Source organism: Anopheles moucheti, chromosome 3, assembly GCF_943734755.1.
Source record: "Anopheles moucheti chromosome 3, idAnoMoucSN_F20_07, whole genome shotgun sequence".
Classification (NCBI taxonomy): domain Eukaryota; kingdom Metazoa; phylum Arthropoda; class Insecta; order Diptera; family Culicidae; genus Anopheles; species Anopheles moucheti.
Window position 1 is genome coordinate 67,046,553 of NC_069141.1, and position 22,262 is coordinate 67,068,814.

Consider the following 22,262-nt stretch of genomic DNA (forward strand, 5'->3'; position numbering starts at 1 on the left):
TTGCGATTAGTTCGTTTAATATTCATTTTATTTTTAACATTTAAATAAAAACTTACTCGATCTTGACATACCGTTAATTCCTCTTCTGCTTTAGCATGTTTGTTTAAATTTCATCTTCTGTTTAATGATGCTTTCAGAACTGTTATAAAAAAATTATCGTTGATAGTTGCGAGGAATTCATATTAACAAATTTACTTCCAAAAAACTGTAAAAGAATTATACTTATATGTTTAAAAATGGTAACGAATAGGTTAAACACCATATAATAATGGATTTTTTTAATTTTCTCGTCAAAGTAGGTTCAACGCACCTACTAGATTCGTTCCGTTCCTTTAAGAAAAGAATTCGATCCTTGCTAAAAAAATGGAACTTTCCCATCACTAGCGAGAAGGAGGCCCCATTGGTGCTGTCGGTGACTGTTTTATTAGTTTTGCAACAATTATTTCTAAACAGCGTATCGTTAGGCCGTTAGGCACCGAGCGAGATTATGCGCAAACAGAAGTTGACGGGAATGCCCACGCATCCGTAAGCATTTATATATTTATATACGCGATGCAGAATATAATGTTTGCCTACGTTTTTTTGTTGCTGTTGTTTGCTTCTCTCTCTCTGCTTGTTTGGATCCAGCTTCGTCCAGCCAGTCAGGGGTGGGAGGGAGTTTTGCGCAACCGCAAACGGCCACGACGCTCAGCAACACAGAACAACAGACGTAGCGATTAGCCCCGTAGCCCGGGTTAAACATAATCCGACAACAACTGCCGGACGTCACCGGGCTGCGTCCTGCATCCTACGGTCGACTAAATCTGATTCATGTGGCTGCAGACCGGAGACCGGGTGTTGTGTGTTGCAACAGCATCCCAAAAACGCAAGCCCGGAGTAACAACCGTATGACGAGCGTATGTGCATGCATAATGCGGCGCTGTCCAAAAGCCGAATCTCCCCCTTGGCGGGGTCTGGCTGGTTTTGCGTACGAGTTGGCAAATCGCAACCCCCACCCACCCTTGTTGTTTATTAATAGGGTAAATAATCATAAACGCCACACTGCGGTTGGTACGGGCCGCCTCCAACGGTGCGGACACCATAATCAGTGGGCTTTTTTTTTCGCCCTCCTGTCTGCTTGTAACCCCGGGATCTTGTGTCTAACCCGTGCAGCTGCAGCACTCTGTAAGATTTGGACCACTTGGAATGGATCCGTTCTGTGGATGGTGGGTTGCCAACTGCGTGAGCTTTGGGTATGGTTGATGTGGGTCGCGTGACCCCAAGACTGTTGAATTCGCCAGCGGCCAAACGGTCCATTATCCAAAGGTGCTGAGATAGGCATCGTTCTTGGTAGTGTTGTGGGCAATATCGTGGATTAGCTAGAACAAGCTATCGCGGAGATAAAGAAAATATAGCTCGCAGCGCCGAAAGTACATCCGCACTGCACACTGAAGCTTGGAATATCATTCAAGTTGAGTTGGCGTCTTCTCTCAAAAACATCCAGCAGTACTGATTCGTGTGGAACACACCGCTTTATGACTACATTACCGCAAACGTACAGCGGTTTGGTTTGGGATCTTTGTTTTAGTACTGTATTTTTACGCGGTGTCGGTTTTTTTTTCTGTCCGCCGCGAAACGACGCTCCCGGTACGGCCTGGGGCGCACCCATTGCCCAGCCCACCCCATCCACTCGGCATCTTGCAGCTGGTGTTGTGTACGCGCCGCGTTCGGGTGGCGTGGTGCTATTTTTGGAGTTTCGTTGAGAAAATCTAAAACTGAATCAAGGCACTAGAAACCCCTTGTATACACACACACACACACTGAGAGAGAAGGTAAAGAGTGCGCATTTGTGCTGGCCGTTTCGCGGCATAAACACCTTCCCGTCGTGTTGGGTTGATGCTGTGGAAAATCCTGATCATCAACCCGCCTCCCCGTCGTATAGGTGACGTTCTGGTTCTGGTGACGAGCGGCGCACACTCGAACCCCCCGATGCGCGGTACATAATTTGTTGTGTGCCGGCTCTCGATTCGTTTGCAATTAATCTTACAGGAAAGCAGGAAGCAACGCAAAAATCAATGTTGTGCAAGGTAGGAAAAGAAAGCAAGAAAACACAACAATTGCACTGTTTGTGCATGTGTTCCAACCGGTTCTGTTCTGCACACTTCGCAATGATTTGCGCGTTTCGTTTGCTGCAGGTATTTAATTTTACACGTCCATCACACTGCGAACCTGTACGGCCCATCGCCTACGCCATTCTATTCTCGGGCGCACCGTTTCGGTACCACGCTCCCAAATTTTGCGCTTGCATCGCCAAGCAAAAAGGGGGTTGTTTTTTTCGTGGTGTTGTTGTTGTCAAGCTCGGGGAAGAAATGCCGCTTCATTTAATTGAATTCTGCGTGATCCGGGGTGTCTGTACAGCCTGTCGGAATTAGTGCGGGAACACCGGTGATCAGTGTGGAGATGTGTAAGAGTGAGTGAGTGAGTTGAAACCTTCAAAAGAGTCAATTAGTATAACTCCGCACGAAGAGTTTTTATGACTCCTTTGACCACTCTTTTGCGTTTATACTCTCACTCTCACTCTCTGTGTCGATTAGGAACTCACTCAGTAGTGAGTAAAATCGTTTTATTACTCTTTAGATTTTAATCACTCTGTGGTGTGCTGTAGGTGTGATTAAATTGTTTTTAAATATTTTTAATATACAAATGTTTTAATACCAGTAAATTTTTTGAGTGTTCACAATCCCAAAAGAATGATAATATTCTTTAACTCACTCTCACAGAGTGATTATAATCCAACGAGTAATAAAACACTTCAACTCACTCCTGAGTCAGCACAGGGAGTGAGAGTGAGTATAAACACAAAAGAGTGATAAAAACATTAATGCAGTGTAATATTTAGCAATTGAATCTCTAAAGAGTGAGTCAAGGATTCAAATCCTCAAAACCCACTCTTTGACCCTGATTCAACTCACTGATGAAGAATGATTATTCCCATCTCTAGACCAGTGAATTGTTTTAAAAAAGGTAATGAAACACATAATAATCCGCGTCGGCCACGTTTTTTGACACACGGGGCTGGTGTTGCAACTTGCAATTTCGATGTGCGGTTCGGTGGAAATGGAGAAGAAATTAACATGCTACCAGAGAAAGCACACGCCTCTGTACGTGTATGTGTGTTGTACGGTGCATTTTCGTCCATTGCAAAACAGCAACGATACATTAACAGCTTTAGCTCATCAAGTCGATCAAGCCGATTTGATTGGACACCGCGTGGAAAAGAAGAAAATACATTTTCCATCCCACCCGTCCGTGTAGCGTCGGAAATGTACGGTGCGTGTGCGCACAAAAACACACACACACACACACTAAGCGGAAAAAGGCAATCATAATCCAATTAATTGCGAGCGTTATCAGCTCATTAAAGGATCACGGGCGTCTGATCGCGCACGACTTGAAAAGGGGAAGAAAGATGGCATGGTTTCGATTTTCACTTTGCATAGTGTCATAGCGGTGCCGGTACAACCAAAACTTTGTAATTAATCCGACTGCGTGATGGGTGATGGTAATCCATCTTGCCATTCAACTGTTAGCAAAAAAAAAAGCGAAAAACTCATTCCGACACGCCAATTACTCAGCCCTCAGCTCGCTATCAAAACCATCGCCATCCCGGTAAGAGGGTTTTAATGTTCTCTTTATCGCACGGCTATCATTCGAAGCACCAACAACAGGGGAGGAGAAGAAAACCACGATCAAATCGTGCCTGATCGATCGAGCCCACCGGGGCCTAAGATCGGGCCCCGTCGTCGCTCGCTGTACATGAAATGCGTGCCGCGCCGTTTTAGTTGTTAATTGATTTATAATATAGCCCGGGTTTTTCATCGCGCTGCTTTTACCTTCACTGGTACTCGCTGATCCAACATGGCGCGGGTCGGCAGTAAAGCGAGTGAAGTGGATGGAAAAGTGTAGAAAAGCCGCCAAAGATCGGTGCCATTATCGGTGCGATCTCGTGGCTTGGAGTAAAAGGGTTACGAGGGGAGGACCAACCCCAAGCGGGGTGTTTGGGCGATCATGCTTCCGTAACGCGAACCGACGGTTCGGTGGCGCTGGCCGATTAGTTTCGACCGTTGGCGAAGATCAATCCTCGTTTCGTTTGCTGGCAACGGGGTGCAACGCTCACGCACGTGCGCGCACGCGTACAATATAAATATCATATTATCATAAAACATCGCTCCAAGCATGGGCTGGGAAGCGATGAGATGAACATTAGGGCTACACGAAAACAATAAACCGTGACTAATAAAACGCTAATACAACCAATCGTAACTCCAATCCATCATTTGCTGTGAACGTACCAGGTGCAGTGGGTGATGATGCTTGACGGTGGAGGTTTTTCTCTACATGCCAAATGAAATTAGTTAGCAGTGGCAGTTAATGAAACATTGTTGAGACACATTAAAAATGAGGTGCAATTAACTCAATCTCATTTATAAATTTTATCAGCATCTGAATTTTTTATTTAAATTGGTTGTTTGTTAAAATTCAATTTGTTTGCTAATTTAATGATGCAGAATAACATATTCAGTGTTGGAACGCTTGGATCTGTACGATCCGGGAGCGTTCATAGCGGTTGTCAATTGTGCTCAGTTGATTGCTGATTCGACACTAGAATGAGCTGTCGTACCCTAGAAAATTCGCCTCTGTGCGAATAAACAGAGTCCTGGACGTCTGGTAATGATGTGAAATATTGTTTAATAAGAAATTTATTAAAATAATTGCGTGGAATAATTATGTCAGAAGTGTTTACGACCTAAAAGTACTTTACGAGCTAGGTCGTCCGGTGTCATTCTCATGACGTGACTAGCGTGAGTCTGCCGAGTCTTATCTGCTTAATGACAGTAAGTTCGCCGTACAGCTTGTAGAGCTCGTCATTGTAGCGGCTTCTCTATTCTCCTTCCACACATACAACTTCTGAGCATCTTCCTCTCGAGCGCGGCTAAGAAAATTTCGTCAGTTTTGGACAGAGTCCATGTCTCAGAGGCGTATGTGAGTACTGGTACTATATATATTCTATATAGTCTACGCTTCGTTCGTCGCGTCAGGCGTTTTGAGTGGAGAAGTTACCTCAGACTGTAGAAGGACTGGATGACAGCCAGCCGTCTATCTCCAAATCAATATTATAGACGGTGGTGGCTTTTGACTCAAGATAGATCACATTTTGGTCGACTTCGAAGGCGCGATCACCTATACGTCACCCCTGATTAAGTTAAGTCTGCAGGTTTTCCGTCGCCTGTTCAAACCTTTGATAAGCATTCGTAGACGAGAGTGTCTATAATTCTTGAACTATTGTTATTTTTTTAAGTAAGCTCGAGCATACCCGGAACTCTCGTATTCAAAAACTCCTCTGATGAAAAGATCTTAAGGGATGTGATAACTTGAATAATTAAGAATACAAATACCTTCAAGATGCGTTTTGTTCCAATTTTTCTTAAAAATAAATTCTGATTCATTTACCCCCCACTTCATTCTGCTTGCTTTAAGTTCCGTTGTGCTTTAAATCGGCAAACTATTCATTGCAAATATTCCGCTGTATGCAGCGGATATTCACAGTTCTGCTGGCTATGACGCTGACTTCTTGTTAACAACCGACCAAAACGAGGCGGTCACTGCATCGCCCCGACCACTATCTTTCCCTGACGCGCACCGGTCACTTTATCGGCACGTCCCTGACAAGGTTCACCGTTTATCGCGAGGTACCGCTCCGAGGGCGCCACACGGTACCCAGGACGCCACCACCACCACACCACGAACGCCACGGACACCTTGGAAGGAACGGCTCCCGGAGCACGTACGGCGATGTGCGGCCGGTCGAGTGGTTGGATTCGCTCGAGCGTGCCTTCGATTCGCGGTACGGATCAATGCTGTGTGTGAGTGTGGTCACCCGGTCCCCTTTCAACTCCACATTCCCCACCCTGAAAGCCCTTCAGAAGGGTAGATTTAGCACGTTGAGTTGATAGCAGAAGGACGCCTGTATCGGCGCTGTTACCTTTTTTTCTTTCCTATTAACGGTTGGGAAAAGGGAAATCGCTAATCTTGGTCATGTTTACCGACACTGCACTCACTGCATCTGGTGGGGGGAGGGGGGGGGGGCATCACTGCAAAAAGAGGTGGAAAAGAGCGGTGACCAGATGACTCCTGCTGTATGCACGCGTGATTCAGCGTAGAAATGGTACGCCGCGGATGCTTTTTCTGTCGTGACGTAATGTTGCCAACGGAACGGCACGTGGCCAAACGCGTGGAAACGCTTGTGTGATGATGTCGCTGGAAAGCTATCCGCGCTGTGTGTCGTTGATAGATGAACCTTTGAAGCTGCGTAGTTGTCGGGATGGTTGCCGGGTTGATGTGTCTTGCGCGGGTTTAATAAAAAAGCATCTGATAAATTGCAGCGCGTACCGCATTATTGATCGATCTTGTTCGCTGCGCTGGCCTACTCTATTCCTCTCCCCCCAGAGGGGGTTGATTCCTGGGTGAGGATTTTTTTGTTGTAATGCCATCGCACCCCAGGAACACAACCAAACCCCAAAATTCACCACACACCGAACAGAATAAATCGCAACGCAGCAAAACAACAACAAACCAGTGAGCTCGCGGGCGGAAGTTTTAACCCGTTTCCCGAAGGACGTTGTTGAAATAATAACAAATGAACAGAGAAAATAAACAAATTACCTTCATTTATGCCCACCCCCATTGGTGCGCCAACGTCGCGCCAACAACACTCGGGGGTATGGCCCACGGCCCGCGTTGGAGTCGGTTTTTAGTTCGATTCTAACCCCGAAACGCGGCTCTAGCAAACGGAAACCACACAGGATGTGTTGTGCCCCGTTGGTCGGAAGCTGTAAGCGGGTCGTTGGCGGAACGGAAGTGAAAACGGAGCTAAAGGGGAGGTGAGGAATGGAAGAAAAGCATCAACTTTGCACGATCAACCCACTCCCAAACTATTTGCAACAGAACAACAACAAACTAGCAAGATGCTGGTGTTTTCCGGGTGGGAGGAAGGAGAGAGAGGGGGAGGATGGGTTGTGAAGCGATCGTTGATCGTGTGCGGTGAAAATGTATCACGATCGGCAATAACAACAACTGCGGAGGGAGGCAACAACAGCAACAAAACAGCAACAAAAATCGAGTGAAAAGTAAACGTATCGAGGGTGGAATCGAAGAAGGAAGGAAAAAGCACACACACACACACACACACACACACACACACACACACACACACACACAGGCCTCCGAGAAGGGAAACTTAACATGGCGGCCGGTTGGCTAGTGTTCAGGCAGCATCAGTAGGAAGAGGGAGTATAGTACCGCGCTGTACCGAATGGGTGGTTGCCGGTTTTTTTTTTGATTCCGATTCGGCAAGGTCCGGCCAATAAAGAAAGGGAGGAAAAGGGGGGAAGGGAGGGAGGGTTTGTGTGTTGGCAGTGTATCTTCCCCATTTTGTGTTTTGTTTTTTTTTTTGTTTTACTTCTTTTGCTAGTGGTTTGTTTTTGCCCTTCTGCTGGCTGCTTGCTGCGGAATGAGTCTAAAAATAAGCTACCATTTCACGCAGGTTTTCCACCAGTCTGTTTTCCAATCTACGCACTAGTAAGACACCGATGGGTCTTCGGTTGGAACCTTCGGGGGTTGTAATGTAACGGCTCGGTGGAAGATTGTCGGCCGACACTGCCACACAACCACACAGGAAACGCATACACACGCGAGGAGTACGCGCTGTACGCAGTGATGCTGTTTGGTGGTTGATCGCGACGATCTCAGCGATGCGTAGCTAAGGTTCTTTTCGGGTGTACGGAAAGGACCGAATGTACGGATGGATCCCTGGCCGGTTGATCCAGCTGCCGTTTCGGACGTGTTCGGACGGCAACACGAGTGGCGACGTCATCGATGTTGCCAGACGATTAAGACGTTGGTGGGGATGTGTTTTGCTTTTCCACGAGGATCAACATGGGAGGGAACAGTCCAGTATTAGCCTGCTAGCGGCAAATCGTCCGTGCCGTGATTGATTTATATCACCCGCCCACACACACCACACCAAAAGCGAAAACCCCTGCCGTGTCCCCGCACAGTGTCGGTCACATCAGCATCATGCTGCGGGGTGGGTTTTTTTTCTCTCTCTGCTGTTTTTCTTCCACGATTACGATTCTTGCCTCGAGATTGATGTAAACATAAGCTTACAGGGTGAGTGGGTGCAACAGGAGTGTGCCACTACGGTGTAAAAACGATTTGCTTCGAGCCGGACCGGATAAATGATGGTAGGCCACTCGGAAAGGGCGGCATTATTGAAGAATGCGTTGAAGGTTCTAAATGGGGTTTTTTCAATCTAAAACTGTAAAACTCCGGTTGCTTGGTTACGTCATGCGAAGGCAACCGAACAATCTAGTCAATTCTAGCTGTAATAGACCTAGATTGCTCCAGAAGCGCTAGGGTCGTGGTAATTTACAACAGACCTACACCACAAAGAAGTTAGGGCTGTTACCAAGGTTCTCAGCCGTAGCAAAACAATTTGTACTCCGCACTTATTGCACACATGCTGCATCATAATTTTGTTTGCCTCAGGTCTACTGCATCTGCTTATTTATCTCCTCCGCCGACTCCATGACTCATCTGTTGGGGCAAGTGTAAAATGTTTCCAATTGCAAAAAAACAGCCTGTCACTATCCACGGCTTGTCTGAACGGTGCCTCGTCCTACCGTGCAATCAATCGAGTGCAATTTTCCCCTCCCATGCGAGAGGACCCTTTTGCGATGTGAAAAACACCTGCACAAACCGGTACCGGGCGCTCTGCATTCCGATGGATATGAGCCAGACCCTTCATTATCGGGCGACCTTGTTTTGGGGGAAAAACCCAAGCATCAGCACCACCCGGTGGTCACCCGGTTTGTGGCCCGGTGTGCCTCACGGGCAGAACCCACTCGTAATGCTCAACAGTGTGTTACACCATCATCGTAAGCCGTCCAGTGTTTACAAACAGTCGTGTAACCAGGGCGACGAACGTAGTGAGTTCCACATTCGACCGATTTTCTTACACGCGCTTCTCTTCTCTTCTTTTATTTCCATCACAGCCACAACACAAGAACGACCACGTGGGAGGACCCGCGCATCACCGCCATGCAGGAAAGCCTTTTCCAGCAGCAGTCCAGCGTAGAGACCCTGTTCAATACCGGTTCCCAGACGTTGCTCAGTCCCACGATCTCCTCCCCGACACCGACCAACAATGGTGAGTAGATGGGTGCTCGAATTTCCCAGGGTGTCCTTGAGATTTTTTAAACGGCTTTTCTGTGACGGGTTTGCCGCGTTACGAACGAACACATTGGGCATATCGAAGTGTGTGGTCCTTTCCGAATCATTATTGCCTTTCCATTCCCCAAAACTCTCCCTCTTACCTTCGGGTGCTCCAGAATTGATACAGGGTTTGACAACAGATAGGATATGGTGTGCCTAACTTACTAAATCGCGTAACCGAATAAGATAAAGCGTGAAATTGATTTAGTAAAATTTAGTGCATGTCAATTTTTCCAGGCTGTTTACGTGCATGCGGATTGGAGAGTTGAGATTTAATTTACAACATTTAACGAAATTTTAAACAAATGAGGTGCAGATCACGAATTAAAAATATTGTTAAATAATGATAAATATTTGGTTTTAGTTTAATCGTCAAAAATTTCATTTTATTTATCAACTCTACCATACCATAAAGTGTTTTGCGTTTCCCTATCAATCTCACGATTTATGTTATTCGCTAGCGCGATTCAGTAAGTTAAGCACGCCATATCCTATTTATGTGACAAACCCTGCAATGAAACTCTCAAGGAAAACCCTGTTGAAAGTGTACAACTTGTTCGATATTCTCCAACCCTGGCACGCAGGATTTATTTTTTGCTCTCTTATTAACTTGTTGCACTTTAAAAAGAAAAGAAAACAATTAAAAACAATTCACTGTATAAAGAAAAGATCCTCCTGCCAGGATCAATGTGCACTGTGACTAACCTACGGATGATAACAAATCAACGTTATAATTTAGTTTCAAGAAATGTTAGGAAACGCCTTAATTCACTGCAGGCTGAGCAAGTGAGTGTAACGTACGAATCAAAATGTTGCTGCCGCTTTCCTTGTACCAATATTTTTTGACAAAACGATTTAATTACTTTACCTAACAAATATTGTTAGAAACGTTTTTACTGCATCCTATCGGATGTTTTTATGTGCATTTACTTGTTTGATCTGTCATTACGTGTTACTGAGCGTTACCGAATTACGCTGAAACGTAAAGATAAGGGTGTTTTTTTTTCATTCAGCTTTACTTACTATCGCTTGCATGGTGGGGCCACTATGCTACGATCATTCATACATTTCAACCGGAAGTAGATCGCCTTCGGTGTTTTTATTACCGTCTGTATTGTTGATTTGCCTTGAAATAAGAAACTTTCCCACAAATCTATGCCCACACGGGGGAATGGTTTTTATTGCCTGCCTTATACCCTCTGGACAGGCTGGCCACTGTTGGAAACATCACCCAACATTTCGGAGTTGACATGACTGAAAAAGCGAAGAAAAAGCTCTCTTCCGGCATTCAAGAAAAAACACACACACAATTTGATGATAGTTTTTAAAAAGTAACAACAATAATCGACAACAGTGATAAGACCTTTGCATGGTACTCTGACTAATCTAAATTTGGGTACGGAGTTGGAGTGCGACAAAAAAAAAAAATACAGAAACTCACAACATAATCATTCAAACATACACCCAACCCGTCACGTAGTCACCCTCACGTGTAAACAAATCCGGCGGCGGCAGGTATCCCGTAATGGTTGCCTCTGGTAAAATATGACTTTAAATGGATCCGGCCATGGGTTTTATGTCGCACCCGAAACGTTCGATCGTTATCGGAAAGGCAAATATCGGAGAGTCGTAAAATTCATTCATCAGCCCTGTCGTCGGCACCGTCCGTCCGTCTGGTCGGCCGACATCCACGTACGGCTTCCGGTGCCGTTTGGTTGATGGGGTCAATCGTAATTAAGGGATTACGACCTGTCTGTGAGAGGTAGCCAAAGTTTGCGAAGATGGAAATGGCCGTTTTCTCGTTTTTTTCCCCCACCTTTCACAAGTTGAAACTTCACCCTGGAAGTGGGTCAGTGGTGGTCTGTTTTTTTTGGTCGTACCTGATAGGTAGCTTCGGATTTTTTTCGAGGCGGGGTATGGCTTTCCATGCGTTGGCAGCTCTACCTTTAGCGATTCCACTCCGATCGGTCCGCTTTTCATTCGACGATCCCTGATTTTATGTAACATTGCGAGATCACAGTACCAGTGGGTTTCGGAGTGAGGGTAGCCCTGTGTGCGTGTGTGACTTAATGTCTTTCCACTTTCAAACTCGGGGCACTCCCTCATCCGGTGACACTGGCAAACACACAAAGGGAAAAGCAATACAAACGATGCACGCATCGAGCGTCTAATCCAACGGATGACACGAATCAATCAGGGTCCACCGTGCGCGTATCGTTCGTATGTCCGGCGGGGCTGCTAACACATAACCTGAAAACCACCGACGACTCTCCCTTTGGTTTCGGGTACTAAGCAAATGTGTGTGTAAATAAATAAATGTACACACTACGCGTACACACTCTCTCTCTACCTCACTGTCCCCCCTTTCGCCCTTTACCAACTGACCACACTAACGTACCACTCCCAGGTCCCCGTTGCTTCGTGTGACAACACTACCCTTACAGTAGGCCCTACTCCGTACACCATCAATGAATGTGGCAGAGCAATTGAATCGTCCATTTTCATTCATGAAACTTTCGTCTAGTCTACGTGTGCACCAACACACGAAGGGAAAGGGTTGATGACGATGATCGGACGTACCCATTCCGATGCTCCCAAAACATCATCCCCTTCTCCCGGGGTGAGTGCCGATCGCCCTCTCCCCGTCCCGTGGGAGAGATCGTGTCTGCCCGATGGAGAAGACATTTCTGGTCCATAAATGGCTTTCGTCTTCAATTTTCTTGCCAATCCAAGCTTCCCAATATGGGCTGTACGGGGTTGGGAACGCATGATGGAGCTAACTGTCCGACAGCAGGAAATAAGGTTAGGTGTGAGAAAAACAAAATTGAAAGAAAATGTCTATTTTAGCACTGCGGCCCATCACTGAGCCAGCAATGGGAAGGATCGTTTTGCGATCACATCTTGGAACCATGGAAGATGCGATCTTTACGACATGGACATGAATTAGCGAATTCGCATGAAGGGGTCGCTACTTACTACGACGCCCGTCCAGCCAAATGTTGGAGGTCTGTGTAAATATCGTTTGAAATTATTTTCTCTCCGCAAAGACAACAACGTTTTCGGGAAGAACGGCACAATTAGCACAAAATCGACACACGCAGTACACGCTCCCACTAAGCGGCCAGAGAGGCATTCTAGCACATCTGTTTACCATCCAGCAATTGTTTATTTATTTTACCATCCAACTGCAAATCGTGTTTCTTCACCCTTTGCGGGCTGTGCGGGTTTCATTCATTGATTCATTCATGCATTTGATTCCCATTTAACCCCCACCATACACGCCCGCTCCTGCTCATTCGCGTTACATTCCACCGCTACAAAGGGTTTAGTTTCATTCATACGTCCAAATTTCCCGTGTATTGGTACACGTAGGAGGGAGGGGGATGTTTTTTTTTATTAGGGCATTTATTTATTATAATATTCTCCCATGTCCCCGGTCCTATCATCTCACTTCGTATCGTGCTTTCCACTTCGTTTGACCGAAAGCGATAAGACCCGCACCCGATAAGACCGCGTACAGAGGGTAAACAATTCTTGATTCCCTTTCGTACCTTCGACTCTCTATACCCCCTGTGGCACATCATCCCAGACGGTGGCATATATCACCACTACCGGAAGTGTGTCAGCAATGACGCCGGTCCAATTACATCCCTGTCGATGTCGGAGGGGGGGGGGGGGGAAGCAAAACGAATCACGTCCGGTTTGCTCTAATACAGCAAGCGGCCCTTTTACGTTTTGCTGACGTAGTTGAGCAGATCAATGGGAAGCTACGAAACAAAAATATATTACAAAGAGGAGAAAAAAAACGAAAATGGTCAAGAAAAAAGAGAAAACATTTGTGCGTGTGTGTGTATGTTGTAAGTGTCCCGTTATCTGCTACAAGCCCAGCAAACCCTTTTACTGTTTGCGCCTTTTTAGACTTGTCTAGACACAGGTGCCATTGCTTTACACGACCCCTTCCCCTCGGTTCTCCGTGCGCAGTCATCGATGATAAGAATTGTCTTTTTTTCGCATACTGCTCACTGTAAGTACCAAGGGCACTTTGGAGATGTTGGTGGACAGCAATCAGTTATCACATTGTGCCTCAAATTGTGTTGTAAACCCTTAGAAAACATTTCTGATAGTGGATTATAATAGTGTTGAGTGAATCTGATTCGGATTCATGAACCAGAATGAATCTTTGAGCTGTATGAATGAATCATGAAACTCTATTCTAGTGATTAATGATTTCTAACGATTAATTAATCCACAAGATCTTAAGTATTCATGAGTCCGGAGAATTCATGGATCTTTGACGATTCCTGAATCTTGATAATTTATGAATCTTTTGAGAGTCGACTCTTGGTTTGAAAGACTCCTCAAATTAAGATTAATATGAATAACGTTTCTTCTCAACACCAGATTCTAATCTTAGTAGCACATGAAGCAAACATAGGAAGGATGGTGTAGTGATGTTCTTGCGTGCATCTAACGATCTTTCCGAATAGCAGTGTTGGAAATAACACGACTAAACAGTGCTAGGGGTTCGAGGTTCAAATCCCGAACCTAATCCAGTTGTCCAGAGCGCTTTTTCAAGTCTCACGGCACATCTAAAGGCACAAAAAGAGGGGGAGAGCACTCATCGTTTGCAATAGAGCCCCAACCATTAAGACACGAGTAGTTTGCATGATGACTATATGCAAACAAAAGGTAATAAAAACGACAAAAGAGATAAAGAAAGAGTAAAAGATCATTTGAACTTCCCTGGAGAAACTTGTAATAGAGAACCCAATTAGAGAGATGGCAAGTCTCTCAACTCATTGTTGTCAGCATTTTCATCATCGTATGTCGAGAATCGAGGAGCAAACATCTTTTTTTAAACCGAACACTTTTATCGACCCAATGACTACTGGGAAGAAAAAGTTTTGGATACGGGAGCTCTCTGTTGTCCTTTCTCCTATTGTTTCTCTATCCTTCTCTCTATCTCTCTCTTTCTCTCTCTCTCTCTCTCTCTTCAGTGGTATTTCCAGATACAATTCAAATGACAAATGACAATCTCGCACCGTCGAACGCCGCCCCAACGGCATCGATGCTGACCGGCAGCAATGTCGATCTGGGCCCACTGCCGGAAGGATGGGAGGAAGGCATCACGGAGAAGGGTGAACGGTACTATATCAATCATGCGACTCGGTCGACCACCTGGCGGGATCCCCGATTGTGTACGTGTCCATTTTACTACAAATTTTCGCCCCCCCCTGTATCATTAAGTTCACACGTTCACATCCCAGAACACGCGCCACCTGTTCGATGCTCCGTTTTCTCGTCTGCACTATATCTCTGCATTTTTCATGATGATCTCTGTTTAAAAAAAAAGACACTTGCTCGTAGTGTAGGCACCGTTGATGGTGGCAATGCGGCAGAGGGCAGCTAGAACGCAAACAGGCAGCGAGGTCGATCGCTAAGATGAGCTTAGTAGAACTAGAAGGTGTAGTTTTTGGTTGCGCAGCGGCATGTAGTTAGGAAGCGAGGGTAGTACGTCTTGACTTTCTGAAGCAGAATTACTAAGCCTTACTCATGTTACTAACACGCAAAACAGCGCATCATTCTTCTTCCACGCTGCAACCCATCGTACGTAAAGATGCGAAGGTACTAACACCATTACTAACCGATTAGGCTGAAGGTTGTAGCAGTAGCGCCTTGAGCACACAGTCCTTTATCTCACCTACATCGCCAGATAAGCTTAAGCGCTTGGACATCCGGCACGAAGCGTGGTATCTAATTCGCTTGTTTACATTCTGTTTCATTTTACCACAAAACACCCAACGAACAACCCAACCGAACAGCAAACCAAGATTGGGCAGTACAAGAGCAAACTGTGCGTCTGTACAACCTGCAGCTGGAACGGGAACGACTTCGGAAACGGCAGCAAGAGATCAAATCACATGTAAGTATGACGCGTAGTATGGCGGTTTGCCGCTAGGTGGCCTCTGCTACAATGCATTCGTGCAATGCCGCTTGTCTTCTCCAGATGGGAGACGACCCGTTCCTGTCCGGAATTGCCGATCACACACGCCAGGAGTCCGGAGATAGCGGTTTGAGCGAATCGTCCATGACGCAGTCGATGCCCCACACGCCCGAATTTCTCTCCAGTATAGACGACAGTATGGATGGGTTGAGCAGTAAGTTTTGGGCGTCGTTTCTCGGCTAGCCATTTTTTTTATTAATTCATACACCTTTTTTCTCTTTCCCCCTTCGGAAATGTAGTGACGGACAATACAATGGACACTATAGCATTTGGGGATAATCTCGAGACGCCTGATGAGTTTATGGTGAGTATCATTTCTGGGGCAGGGTTGTTTTCGAAACCTTCCTAAGCGGTCAATACTCTACGAACTGTTTTGAGGGGTATTTGCCAAAAGACAAACAGAAAACATTGGTCCACTGGGTTTGGTCATGTGTGTAGCAAACGGCACCATAACCTCCACCAGCAGCTAAATAAATGCTGATCTGGTCTAGGGTAAAACACACAAACAGACCCGGCGGAGGGGCGTTTTTTTTTTAAATTTCGGGCAGCAATTCTCTTACTACGCAACATTCCGCCAAGGTCGTTTGCCGGCACAGTTGGAAAATGGTCTGGCCGCGCACAAGTGGGTGTGAAAGTTGCCAATTATGCACAATGTGGGGAGCAAACACAAAAAAAAACAGGCTGGAACAGCTTCAACGAAGCGTTGCAAAAATATAATTTATAGCTACCGGCAGAAACCGGGAGGTTTTTGGGTAGAATTTTCTATTTCTGTTCTTTGTTAACGTACCGCAGATCACGAACCTCGAATCCTTTGGTGTGTAACGAACGATCACTAATATCTTCTTATCCTTCCTTCCATCTCGTGATGCACAGCTGGACGATCCTTTGCTGTTGGAAAAGATTGATGCCGTCACCAACCTGACCCTGATGGATCCGACGAGTAGTAAAGCGGAAAACACGCTCTACGACATCATCTAACGGTTGATATGCGAGAAAAACCCCCAGTTAGAACATAGGCCAACCCCTCTAGTACACCACCAAGTACCGGACATGTACGTCCACATGGGTACAAGAAAAAAAAAACTCACTAAACACCGAACATATTCATACACAACATCCATTGAAACCATCCCTGAATCCCACCCTTCCCGCACACAAACTATATATAAGCGGAGCCAGCATCGGCTAATGTGCCGATTCCTTCACGAGAGTTATTGCTGGACACCCTGTACCGCGCAAGTGTGCCACAAATCGAACCAGCGCCCCCCAAACGACTCCACAAAAGCGCTCGGAAGCTACTTAAGAAGGCAAGAAGGGATCCACTCTGCTAGAAGTTGACTATCTGTTAGGGTAAAGAAAAAGTAGGGAGCAACACTCCTGAATCCACGTTTTAATGTAGTAGGATCTATTATTTCTAGGTTTATGTTTTCTGTCCTTTTTGTTCCGTTACATCGATATAATGGTTATTATTACAAGAGGGAAGAAAAGAAAAACATTATTAGTGTTTACGCTTAGGTACGAATTATTAATGTATTTTTTTACTATTATTTTTTTTATTCAACTTTAGATAAAAACCGTGAGATTGATTGTGTGCTAGTGTAGAACGCACGAATGTGGTTTAGCGTGTGCAGTTTAAGCGACGAGACGTTGCGACATTAGGTGAGACTAAAAGCGAAGCGCAAACAATTCAAGTGCCTTAAACGATGTAACAGGATCGAGCATTGGGAGCGGTAGAATGCACAATGCAATGAAGGAAGGAAGGCAGTAAACAGTTTAGGTATGCCGCCCCCTGGTAGAATGTGTATTATAAAGCAATAATGCGATTTTGCGTGGAACACGTATACGAGCAGACGTATGTACGTGTATATATATGCCAGTGGGGGCAGATGCGCTCATTTGCCCCTTCCTGGGTATAGGTAGGCCAATCCGCTTTTTTAGCGATTAATAGCAGCAACAACACGGTTTTCGAGTGCTAAGTGCGCCTGTGAGCAGAGTTGATGGTTGAGTATCTGTGCGATTGAGTTGTATGAATGGGACTGCCGTCTGTATGTGTGTGAGTGTTGTGTGTGTTTTTTTATTGGAATATCCAATATTCTAGCCATAAGATAGTAGCCAGGATAATAGCATCGGGACGAAGAAACGAAGAGCGTGTCTGCAGCATGCACAACTCAGCGAAACGGCATACCAATCCGGGATCCGATGATCTTGACAATGTGACAATTTTTCCATTGCGAAGTGTCAGCAAAGTTGAACGGAACCGGCAAACGAGTCCCATGGCATGATGCATTTATTTTATTCTAACAGGCAGACACGATCAACTGTCAAGGATCAACGGGGTCCTGTAAGCAACAACGGTCCTCCAGTGTCCAGACGCTGCACATATGGTGGAATTAGTAACATATTTAAACAAAATCCACTAAAGTTTGAGTGCAAAAGTGCCTTACATTTTGTTGCGCGGTAAGATTTCAAATGTCTCCGCACCTCCCCCGCAACAACGTAGAAGAGACGAACTGATGGATTGTCACTCTGTGTGCCTTTAAGGTCCCCCGGGGCCATGCAGATGTGGAAAGAGTTTTTCTTTTAAAATCATTTTGATGCTATTGAAAAATTAATTAGGATAAAAACGTTAGAGTGGCGTATGCAATTATATAGATTTTATGTTTCATTTTACATCCTTCGCATCCTTTTTGCCGTCTGGGGAAAGACTTTTGAGCAATAACAGCGATACTACCTTCTGCATACCGCTGTAGCTACGTTATCAAACAAAGAGTAGAGAAGTGTCGACCACACGTGGAAGACAGAAACGTTGGCGGCATGAGAATCGGTAAATGTTAAGCTATACCTGCCGGCCATCCATCCGGTAGGAAACGCGAAGGGATTAGTAATAGAACATAAGCCAAGATAAACATATCCCTACTGATGATCATCTACTTATCTACGCTCACAATATACGGTTCATTTACTTCATCACCCTCACAGTTACTGCAAAACCAAACCATCTGACAAATGAATGGTCAACACATTCTTGCAATAGGACATCTTGGACCTTTAAAAAATAGATACAGTATAATGTCGATTATCCGGGCAACCGCGTCCAGGATTTCCACGGATAACAGATCCTTCAGCTTTGTACGTGCAATAACTGAAGAAGACGACAGGTCAAACGCTACAAGCATTCATTAGTGTTTTAATATCATGGAACAGTTTCATGGGAGTTTAACTTGATAAACTCTCTAGTTCTTCTCGGGCCAACCAGTTAAACGGTTAAAACAGTCAAAACTATTCTACTAGCTGTCATTGTTTAGCTCACGGATAATCCGTCCGCCGGTTAATCAGGCCCCGGATAATCGACGTTCTACTGTATATTGACTCACGTTATGATCCAATGCGTTTAGATCCAGTTTCGAAGCAATGTTTCGTAATTAGTAATCTTTCCTTTCAATTTATTATAAAAAAAAACATCTACTATATTTACTACACAGTATCGTAAACTTTTGTCCCATTATTACTACTCTTTTTAGATAAGCACTGTAGTGTGTGAAAAAATATTTTAGAACAATGAGTAGCAGCAAACAGTGCTGTAGAAATTCGGTTCGGTTACGGTATTCATTTGATTGCTCCTTGTGTGCCAATCAGATGTTGTTTAAAGTAGTGTTAGAAAGTCAAAATAAGCAAGCGTTGGTTCTGATTCGTACTCAATTCAAACGATAATAATTATCCACCCTGTAGTAGCATAATCGAAAGCAGAAATTCTACTAAATCACAGTTGCGTTGCCTGATTTGCGTTGACCATTTGTTTCTTTTGTCAGTTTGTTTGTTTACTCACATAGAATTTTTATGTTCGCAGTGTTTCGTGAACGCACGTACGTTTCGTGCGAAAGTGTGTGCAGTTGCAATTGCCGTCCATTTTTTTTAGTTTCTTTGCAACGGAAACCGCAAACAGGAAAAGTACCAATCAATCCCCCGAACGCCCTCCCGTACTTGCAGTAACCGTTGAAAGGGATGAGTAAATGAAATTGAATCGGATTGTGCCAGTCGAACACTTAGCTACCCCTTAGACGTATCCAGTAGGTGCGAATCCATCCAAAACGCCAGCACGATTCGGCCGTAAAGTCGCATAGCGAATGGAGCAGGAACGAACGAACGGAAACGGCACGGTATGATGTGTCACGAAGGATACTTGATCGCCGTCCAAATTGCATTACGAATTGGAATAGAAATTCTAGCGTGGATAAGAATCTTGAGCAAATACTAGGAAGCACATCGAACGGTACCTGTGCAGTTGTGGTTCGGTGAAAATTAAACAGACAGTTAAAATGGGTGAAAGATACTGGTGGTGTAACGGTGTGTAACATGCGTTACTGGGCTTCACAACCCTGTCCAAACATGGCGCTTTACTCGGTAGCACTCATCAAGCAATATTTGTGAGCAAATAGTGTACAGCGTTGATGAGCTAGCTGCAACACGTAAAGCGACGTACGATGAACGAGATTATTCTTTCTTTTTCGTTACAAAATGCTATCAAAAGTCCCTGCAGGGATGGCAGGTGAAATAGTTGAAACAAAAAAACCCTAAGTAAAAGCTTACGTGCTTTATTCTGCTTCCGCAAAACCACATAAATGGGGGGTAATTTGAATTGTGCTGCTAGACACCTATTGCTCTACAGTTGTCCAATGCGAGGCGGCCGTCTCGTAGAAGATTCATACAGGTAGAGGAATTAGCGTTGTCCGGGAAAGCACCGTACGCTGCAAGTGATTTCCTCTTTTATAAATGTAACTATGTTGTAAATTCGATAACATCTAGACTAGTTTACCGACGCGAATATTAGATACGTCAGTTCCAATAGTAGCGTTCACCACCAAAGCTGAGTGTCACTAATTTTAACTGCACTGGTTTAATTTTACGGTAAACTGCACCACCGGTATGCTTGCTAATGCTTCGATAGAATGCTCGTGTTTTGTTTAGTGATTGTTTTGTTCGAACAACGTTTGGCAACAGGTAGAGAACAAGGATATAGCTGATGATGTACATCTTCCAAACGGACAATTGTTGACCCGAACGGGCAACGCAATACGTGGGGCGTAGCCACACTTGTACACACAACAAAACGAAAAGCAACAACATTTTCATAGTGAGTGCGTGAAAGACGCAAAACGGTTTGTGAATGTTTCCAATCTGAATTGGTCGTTCACCGATATGTAGAAAAAGCTCTTGCGCACACGTGTGTAGTAAAGGGGAAAAGGGAATAATGCAAATAGATTAAATTTGTCTTTGTTCCAAAGACCTTTGTAATACCCTGTATGCCGTAGAGAAGAATGGTATCTAAAGCAAAACGATGCATAATAAAAGGAAAAATCAACCAACCAGAACCAACAACCAGAAAGACCTGAATAAGGATGTTGGCGTCCAGCAGAAAGAAAATAAGTAAGCATAATTAAAGATTATTATCCCCTGTACATTATAAGCTGGAAACGAGGCTTCTTTATCGTAGTATAATTCCCCATAATAAGTCAAAGATATTTCTGTGTTTTTCTCAACGGGTCTACACCTATTGAAGTGTTTTGCTATGATGCGAACAAAAACACTTATCAATCATAAAACATCCTGGGGTCTGAAAACGACAATGAAAACGAGGATTACAACTGCTGCATGTTCATATTTTCCTGCATCGCCTTGTGTTTGGCGCGTTCTTTGAAACGACAAGACTATCAGCTATGCAAACCATAATGTCACCATTGCAATGTGCGAATCATTTTAAATTCAGAAAACACCTTATTTAACATCAATAAGGATAATTAATAAGTTTACGGGCGTGATACTTATGTTAGATTTTAATATTGAAGTTAATCTACAGTTTGCAAGTTCTTCAAACGGTTAAAAAGAAGATACGTCACTCATAGCATTTCCGTCGCATTTTCACTGGGCTGAAACATTTCACGTTTGTAAATTTTAAAGTTTATCAAAAAAATGCTTTAATTATAAAAAGTGTATTGTTGGCAAAATATAAGAAACGTTTTATGCATGCGTTGTACAACTTAAGACTATGAACTTAACTGTGAAATATAAAAAAGTTTCGAAAATTGGCAGCGTACAACAAAGCAACTAATAGAAGAGGGTAGGGCGAAATGCTACCATCAGGTTTGCCACACACATTGTGGCAGGAAATCATACTATCCGAGTTGAAAACTCGTCGTTATAGTATTTTTAAACAATTTCTATGTTCTACGGTGCCAATTCTGATGAAAATATCATTGTTTAAAATTATTATGATTACTTATTTAAAACACGATGAAACAGTCTAGGGGGTGCATTTCGCCCCCTGAGCCATTGTGCGAGTGAAACAGTTGACACATATGAGCGAAACCGACCTACACTGTACACGCACACTACCCAAATCGACCATTGCACACACACTGTGCACTCTACATTTCAAGTTCCCTACACGGTGACAGCTCTAATTTGGTTGGATGATAGCCCTTTGCACTAGTGTGTGCGTGTGTTTCTTGCGGTGTAAAATTCGGCCGGCCCGTGTTGTGTTGAGAACTAAAATAAATACTTGTCGGACGTTCTTCGTGCTGCGGTAAGTGCGTGTAAAGTGAAACGCACTTTACACAGGTTTGCTTAACTGGAAGGGCACGTGTGCCAAGTGGTGGACAATCTCGCAGGCGAAATAAACGGAAGACCCACCAAGAATCAAATCAGGTGAAGACGAAATCGACGGGAGTTTTAGCGTAAGGTCGCGGACGAAGTCGGGACGACAGAGAATTCGCCGCAGTCCGAATCCGTGAGATAAAAACACCCCGGTCGTCGAAAATTGCGGAGCATTTGCTGCATAAACATAATTCTGTGCTTACTGTGTGTGAAACCACAACAACGATCCAAATCGCTGGACTATTGTGATTTCGGATTTCTTGCGAAATGCACCCACAAGTTCCGAAGTGAACAA

General features: G+C 44.6%; 1 protein-coding gene across 1 annotated transcript in view; it reads left to right on the top strand.

Moving 5' to 3' along the window:
• The window catches only part of LOC128305427 (transcriptional coactivator yorkie), a 41,143-nt gene extending 20,459 nt beyond the window's left edge, over positions 1–20,684 (top strand). The window contains exons 3-8 of the mRNA XM_053042863.1: positions 9,093–9,247; positions 14,310–14,510; positions 15,135–15,235; positions 15,320–15,470; positions 15,556–15,620; positions 16,190–20,684. Of these exons, the coding sequence (XP_052898823.1) occupies positions 9,093–9,247; positions 14,310–14,510; positions 15,135–15,235; positions 15,320–15,470; positions 15,556–15,620; positions 16,190–16,294 (778 nt within the window). The 3' untranslated portion in view covers positions 16,295–20,684. The remainder of the gene's footprint in view (positions 1–9,092; positions 9,248–14,309; positions 14,511–15,134; positions 15,236–15,319; positions 15,471–15,555; positions 15,621–16,189) is intronic.
• Positions 20,685–22,262: the final 1,578 nt, after the last annotated feature.